At 39.8% G+C, this 8475-nt stretch overlaps 1 protein-coding gene across 1 annotated transcript; it reads left to right on the forward strand.

The window, feature by feature from the left end:
* The first annotated feature begins 3503 nt into the window (after positions 1–3503).
* On the forward strand, positions 3504–7471 carry LOC115919258 (carbohydrate sulfotransferase 1-like). The gene is made up of 2 exons (XM_030972607.1): positions 3504–3603; positions 6130–7471. The coding sequence occupies exons 1-2, from the start codon at positions 3504–3506 to the stop codon at positions 7437–7439; spliced, it is 1410 nt and encodes a 469-aa protein (XP_030828467.1). The 3' UTR covers positions 7440–7471.
* Positions 7472–8475: the final 1004 nt, after the last annotated feature.

An 8475-nucleotide genomic window follows, 5' to 3' on the forward strand; every position in this document is an offset into this window, starting at 1 on the left:
ATAGTTTCTCCATTATTTCTTGCAAACTGACCCATTCCCAAATAGCCAGGAAGAGCATATGTTGTTTTTTATAGTCACTAAGGGCCTTATAGTGGCCACTAACAGTAACACTAATTCCTTTCCAGAAGCTACTGTGCTAAGCACTGTCGGGAGATAACATGCTACCCACCACTCGGGCTGAGCATTCACAGATTTACGAACGAGCGTTCCATACTTACATCATGTAACACTGCACATATACCGTTAAGGAGCCCAGTGGGGGGGAATTGAATTCAGACAAGATTAAGAGTAGAGAAAGGTACAACGAATCGTCTTCTTTCTCTAATAATTTAATGAAACGGCAAAGCTTCCGCGCTTCGCGCGGGAGGGGGGGGGGGAACTAATTTCAGACTAGGATTAAGAGTTGAGAACGGTACAACGAATCGTCTTAATCTTTCTCTAATAATTAATGAAACGCGAATATGATTTCAGACAAGGATCAAGAGTAATAATTTAATGAAACTTGAAAGCTTCCGGGTTTCGCGCGGGATGGGCGAAAATTAATTCAGACAAGGATTAATAGTATTGATTTATTGAAACGTCAAAGCTTCCGCGCTTTGCGCGAAAGGGAGGGGGGGGGGACGGAATTCAGACAAGGATAAAGAGTCGAGAACGGTTCAACGGTACAATGAAAATGAATGAATCGTCTTCTTTCTCTATAAATTTAATGAAACGTGAAAGCTTCCGCGCTTCGCGTGGGAGGAGGGAACTGAATTCAGACAAAGACACAATAAAACGATTCGTCTTCTTTCTCTAATAGTTTAATGAAACTTGAAAGCTTCCGCGTTTCGCGCGGGATGGGCGAAAAGGAATTCAGACAAGGATTAATAGTATTTAATTTATTGAAACGTCAAAGCGAGTCGAGAACGGTTCAACGGTACAATGAAAATGAATGATTCGTCTTCTTTCTCTAATAATTTAATGAAACTTGAAAACTTCCGCGTTTCGCGCGGTATGGGCGAAAGTGAATTCAGACAAGGGTTAAGAGTCGAGATCGGTACAATGAATCGTCTTCTTTCTCTAATAATTAAATGAAACGTCATAAATTCCGTGCTTCGCGCGGGAGGGGCGAAACAAGAATTAAGAATCGAGAACGGTACAACGGATCGTCTTCTTTCTCTAATAGTTTAATGAAGTATCAAGGCTTCCGCGCTTCGCGCGGGAGGGGGGGGGGGGGAATGAATTCAGACAAGAACACGTTACAACGAATCGTCTTCTTTCTCTAATAATTTAATGAAACGTGAAAGCTTCAGCGCTTCGCGCGGGATGAGCGAAATGAATTCAGACAAGGATTAAGAGTAATAATGTATTGAAACGTCAAAGCTTCCGCGCTTAGCGCGGGAGGGGGGGGGGGGACTTAATTCAGAAAAAGATGAAGAGTCGGGACCGGTACAATGAATCGTCTTCTCTCTCTAATCATTTAATTAAGTGTCAAGCTTTCGCGCTTCGCGCGAGAGGGGAAAACTGAAAAATGACTTAGTTCCTGGCCCCGGGTTTAAAGGGTTAAATTTGTAGACATTTGGACATTGGCATTTTTATATTTGTCGGTAATAATATTGGTGGCTCGTTTTGTAGGTAATCGGCGGCCTCTACACCCATCCCCCTCCCCCACTGAAAAAGATCTAGCGACGCCCCTGATAACGACACAGTTTATACACTCGAGATAATTTTTGCAAGTACTACTGGTGAAGTACCGGACCACCGTCTTTGTGCATTGTGCGGCATCAAAGCATAATTTATACGACGTCTCACGACGTGACAGATCACTTTTCTCTAACTTCTAACCAATCAGAGGGCCTCTTTTTTTTCCATGAAGTGCCGGTGGACATTTAATTTAATGCGCCAAATGTGGTTCATAAATTGCAAAAGATCCCTACTCTTGGAAGGGGTAGGAGAAAGCAATTTTACGTCATATTACTCCAGGAAGTGCCTGAAAATGCGACTAATTTGGTTCTAAAATTGCAAATGCTTCTTACTCTGGGAGGGGGACAGAACCCCCTCCCAGACCCACCCTCTGCTTGGTCGCTCCGCTCCCTCGCCGTTAAAGCCTCGTTCTGTTGCTTCATCGTTTTACATATATTTCACCACATGCCATTTTGTGCCCCCCCCCGGTAAGAAATTCCTGGATCCGCCACTGATGCCCATACCCCTTGAGCTTCGGGGGCTTTGCCCCTAGACCCCACTTTGAGAAACGTAATTCAGCGGGGCCTGCATGTTAGAGTGGGGTGATTCGGATTTTTTTTTGTCAGCCCCCCAAACGTTTTTGCTCATTACGCCACTGCTTTTCATTGTGGTAAGGCGTATGCTTTTCTACCTCTTAATCATGTTAGTACGTTGTTGTGACTTTGAGAACCGTTAGCACCAATCAGAAGAGTTTATGAGAGCGATACATGATAGTGTAGGAGACTCAAGTTGAAGACCTATACTTATAAGCCTCTATCTGTGATTCAAAAAGTGGTAAGAGTACTTTTAATAGCTATTTCTTTACAGATATCTTATATCTTAAATCAAGGAAATCGATATCTAGACTTTAGTATACTCTATGAGGTTATCATTTATTGTTTTCTTCTTCATTTTTACTTTTATGCAACTTTTTAAAATGTTATTTGTCAATCTATGTGATAATAGAAATAAAGTATTACCCCGATTGACAAATGGTTTTAGTAATCAGCAAACTATGTCTTGCTATGTCAGATAAGCATCGACAAACCTCTTGAATAAATTGTTCTATTGAAAAAGATTACATTGAAAAGTTTTAAATATTGGGAAATAGGTAATTTCCTTCCAAAAAGAATGGTGCATTGGAGTTGTTCTCGAGCCAAGTGCACATAATCGTATTTTCTTAGTAAGGTGTATGCCAAGGAACAATTATACTTAGAGTAACTATCCGCCAAACAATCTAATGGGATCGAAGGTACAGGTTGTTCTATTATGGGTGCAAACGATTGACAGGTAATGGGTTTCTAGTGACTAAAGACAGAGTATACTGAACGTATGACATTGAGTCAACGGACTTTTTATTTCTTTGTAAAGGTTATCTATTTCGAATGAGGTCGTTATACTATAGTTCGTAAACTTGATTCAAAGCATCACGTTCGTATAGATTGAAGCAAAATGTATCTAAATAAACAACATGAAGGAGCATGAATATAAATAAATCAAATCATTAGTTGAATTCTAATCTTTGTCCAAAATTATTTCCAATATATTTGTCATGCTCTTTTTTTGTATGTGATCAACTTAGACTGGTATACTCATAATTTTATGATAATATTAATTTTTGATAGAAAAATAAACTCGGGTCTATCTTGCATCACATTTTTTTCAGATTCAAAGCAACGAAGAAATAAGCTCGGCGATCTTAAGTGTGTAACTTGTAAATCTAAGATATGCCTGTCGTCATATGAAATGAACTAGCATAAAAATAGAACTACTTGGTCCAAAGAGATTCAAAGCCATTCACGATGGCACCAACCAAAACAAGTGGTTTTACCAAACGGAGCGCTAACGTCATCTTACTTGTAAGCCTATTCTCTTGCGTCTACTTCTGCCTCTTTTTGTGGGGTAAGTCAGGATTCATTTCTTACTAAAATTATAATGATAATAATAATAATAATAATAATAATAATAATAATAATAATAATAATAATAATAATAATAATAATAATAATAATAATAATGATAATAATAATGAATAAAAATGATAATAATAATAATAATAATGATGATAATGATGATATTAATACAAATAACAATTATAATGATAATAATAATAATGATAATGATAATGATGATGATAATAATAATAATAATAATAATAATGATAATAATAATAATAATACTGTTACAAGTTCTGCAACATGAAAGAAGGGTATTATCAATTATAATAAGATACATAGGCATCATCATTATCATCGTCATTGCACCATCACCTTCGTCATCATCATGTTACATCAAGCAGCACTCGTTACATGTAAACAATTCGTATTATCGTCTTTAAGAAAGTGGAAATTATAGTTATCTTTGCTTTGAATGTAATCATGGTATGAATCATTGCATTGGGAAAGTTGCGGCTAGTACAAATGGATCGGTGTCGTGGCGTCGATATAAGAAAGTTAAAAGATATAAATAGTAGTCAATTATATTTTGAGTTGATTTTGTGGGAATTACTCTAATAATTGAGAAGACAGTGGCTTATTTTAGGTCTATATCTGATCAAAAGAGAACTGGTAAAAGTTTTAAAAAACAGAGCCGCCCGTGAATTCACTCGTTTAAATAGTGTTTCCTTAAAAACAACACCCAATTTATACAGTAGGTTTGCGGTTGCACCATGTGTGAGTGAGAGAGAGAGGTTTGAGGTTTGAGGTTTGAGCCACTCCTGACGACGGATAGTCAACCCGTTCGAAACGTCGGGCCACTCATCCTCTCCAAGCGCTATAGTTCTCCTGAGAACTATATGCTAAGAAAGATAACAAAAAGTCCTTTTCAGGACTACACTCCTCCAAGAAAGATTACCGAGTCAGAGTCCTTTTCAGGACTCCTCAACCCTCTCTCTCTCTCTCTCTCTCTCACATGGTGCACCCGCAAATCTACTGTATATCTACATCACCATGCAAGCCGACACTTACAAGCAGCATCTAACACCCAATTTCTTGAAATTAAGTGGGATTTTCTTTAAACTTTGAAAAAATGCCTCTATCGTGGATTGTTATTTGGATTATTTGCTGTGGGGTGCCAAAAGGCATATTGTCGCACAGTACCAGATTGTGAACTTTAACTTTAAAGTTTACAAACAACAATTTATACTTCAAATGAGAAATGGGCTAAAACTATACATTTCTCAGCGGCGGTTTCAGGATTTTTTTATTTATTTATTTTTTTTTTTTGGGGGGGGGGGAGGGATGTGGCAACGGGTGTGCGAAGCACACTGCAATCGCACGTAGCCCTTCTGGATGGGGTCAAGAGGCAGAGCACATTATGAATTATTTATTGGGGCTTATCTTGCTTTTCAATGGATCCGTACAACATGGCAGAGATTGGGGGGGGGGGGGGGAGCTGGCAGAGTCCTTGCCGGTAGTTCCGGGGCAGAGCCCCAGGACGCTCTCGAGTTTTAGGAATTCAGAACCGTTTTGAGCTATGGTAACTCACACTCTCTCCTAATTTTATACAACAGCGGTTTGTCTTGGGAACTACTTCTATCTTTACGGATGGGGTGCGGGGGGGGGGGCATTTGTCGGTAGTCTGGGAGGGGGGATGCTAATGCCCACATGAAAATCACAGAGTACAGAAGAAGTACTTATCATTTGCCTTCCGCACTCCAGATCCTTTGAACTATCTGCACTACAAAATGTCCAATTACTTTTTCAAGTTAGTATATACCGACATACTGGCCAAAACTAGAGTGAAAAGATATTTACAAAAAGCACCTTTTCGGCTCAAATTCATATTTCACACACTACATAACTCAATGAAATTGATATTAACTACACTCTTAGAAAAAAGGGTGCAAAAAAGGGTGCAAAATAAGAGTTTGCACTTTTTACCTAAAAATGAACCCTATTGAAGGAAAAGGGGTTAAAAAAAGTGATTGTAATTTTGTATTTTCCTTTGGCAATCATTAACCAATAGATTATTTTGTCTGATCATGTTACAATTACATTCACGTTTTAGCAATAGATGTATTGATTATATGATTACTAACCAAGAAACATCATGCATGTTTAATATGTATTTGTGTACGAGCGAATTTTCCAGTATTTTTCGATGATGGTGATTTTTTACCTAAATTGTTAATGTTAATTAATCCCAATTCCGTTGATATCGGCATCAAAAAGTAAATAATTTAACTCTTTCACATGACACCAAGTTCATGGTGGTTTAAGATTTCCTTAGAATGTTATTTACAAAATACTATTTTTCGTCAAAAGGGCCTCTTTTTCAGACGCCCCCTTATTTCTTCCCTCGCTCTCACCTCTCCCCCCTCTTTTGGCAATTATATTGGGGGCAATTCCGCCCCCCACCCTACCCATCCTTCATAGCTACGTCACTGCTTCAATGAACATAATTATGTCTTGTTTTTTTTCTTCTCAGACGATGCCGTGATTCCACAGTTCCTTGAATCGAAGAAAATGATGAAGTATGGAAAACAATATGATTTTACACGAGCATCAAATGACGATTCTAATGATTCATCCAGAGCCGTCAATACCTGGGAGCTTCATGGAAGCACAATTAAAGGTTCAACAGAATCATATCCTGAACAGCACATCGCGATTGATACTCATGCTAACATTGTTCCGACATCTGGACAAAATGCAGTACAGAATAACGAGGTTGGACGATTTTCAAGTGACAGCGTATTCAAAGAAAATACATCTAGAGAATTTCACATGCCATATGAAAAACATGCAATTTCAAATAGGAACGACAATGTTGAGATCCTACGCTCGTCGCTTCCAATCCTTGATAAGCCATTGCAGTCAGCATCAGCCAAACGTGTTCAAATCATAATTGTCACAACAAAACGCTCTGGATCATCTTTCATAGGAGAGTTGTTTAATTCGAATCCAGAAGTTTTTTACATGTACGAACCTTTGTTTCAAGTGACGTCTGATGTATTGAAGCACCGTATTGACAACAGACAGGCCGAGTCCTTGATTTTCTTGCTGTGGAACCACACCCTCCGTTGTAACTATTCAACATTTAGCCAGGGGCCTAAGAACTGGTTGAGACGAGGTAGTTTGGACACTTGTCAGGCATCAGGCGCCTTGCTTAGCTCCAAGCTTATCTGTCCAGTACCAAAGATTCCCGAGCGAAAGGTTGGTCCAATCATTTCAAAACTGTGTTTAGATCACCCCTACACAGTCCTAAAAACCATCCGTGTTAACGACATCAAGGATCTGAGGGTTTTTATTGAGGATCCAAGTCTAAACTTACAAATTATCCATCTAGTCCGCGATCCCAGAGCGGTCATGAATTCGCGCCGTAAACTCAAAAGACCAAACTATGATCTGTTGCGACGGAAAGGTCCTGATGCAGATGAGATCAAGGATCTGTGCGAGCATATGGCTCGAAACTTACAGTACAAGGATGATCCACCCAGCTGGCTAAAGGGCAAATACATGTTAGTACGCTTTGAGGATGTAGCCGAAGACCCTATAGAACAAACACAGCGGATTTATCAGCATGTGGGAATTAAGATTCATCAAGATGTACTCGGTTGGTTGAAGAATAATACTCATGAAAATAAGGGTCAGGGGACTGGTAGCCCATTTTCACGAACGCGAGACACTGACAAAGTCATCAATGCCTGGAAGAACAGTATTTCAGAGGAGGTTAGAGAAGCGGTCGAAAGAAAATGCAGTCAGGTGATGAGTGCGTTATCATATCAGTATGGTTAAGAGTATAACAAGGACATACATTATAAATCCCGAGATGGGGTATACATCCCCTCCCCCACTTTGGAATGAGAGGGTGTGGGGGAATGGGTGTCGATCCCGGGGGGGGGGGGATGGGGGATATATCCCCCCAATATTTCAGGTGGGGGGGGGGGGTGGCCTGTACAATCATCCCCCCAATAATTCAGCATCAAAAAAAGAAAAAAAAGAGAAAAATTAATTATGAGAGTCCGATGAGAGTAGTTAATGGTTATTACTCGCAAGATGACCATCAATATACACATTTTGCTATCTCATTTTCATAATACATACATATATAAATAGAAAACGAAGTAAATGAGACGACCGTATATGAGACAAGAATAAATTGAATTCTCGCTCATACGGCTTCAACAGGAATTGATCAATTTATTCAATGTATTCAATCAAAAGCATCATATAAATGCAGTGCGCCAAATGCAAAGCCGCAGCGTTAAAAAAGCAACGAGCTTAGTAAATGTTAAGCGCGAAGCGCAAAAGTGCAAAAAAGAAGAAGAGAGTGGGAGAGAGAGATAGTGAGAGACAGAGAGGATACAGGCGCGTAGCCAGGGGGTGGTGGGGTGGTCGCGCCCCCCCCCAAAAAAAAAGAGAGAGAGAAAGAGAGAAAGAAGAAAGGAAGAGGAAGTAAGAAGAAAAAGGATTTAGAGTCGAGAACGGTACAACGAATCGTCTTCCTTTCTCTGATAATTTAATGAAACGTCAAAGCTTCCGCGCTTCGCGCGGGAGGGGGGGGGGGGGGGGGGGGGGGGGGGGGTAAGAGGACACTTTTTTTTTTTGTCTCGAAATTTGGAAATTTGACATTTTGCTCAGTTGGGGGGGGGGGGGGGTAAGGTCACCTTTTTTAGGTCGGCCGTGGGCATAAATTTTTTTTTTTTATTTATTTATTTTATTAAAAAAAAAAAAATTACCAAAGGGGGGGGGTTAACCCCCCAAACCCCCCCCCCCCCTGCGTACGCGCCTGGAGGGAGCAATCAGTTAAAAGTTGTCCGGTGGGGCTTTA

The sequence above is a fragment of the Strongylocentrotus purpuratus genome, unplaced genomic scaffold, assembly GCF_000002235.5.
Source record: "Strongylocentrotus purpuratus isolate Spur 01 unplaced genomic scaffold, Spur_5.0 spur5_scaffold_6, whole genome shotgun sequence".
NCBI lineage: Eukaryota > Metazoa > Echinodermata > Echinoidea > Camarodonta > Strongylocentrotidae > Strongylocentrotus > Strongylocentrotus purpuratus.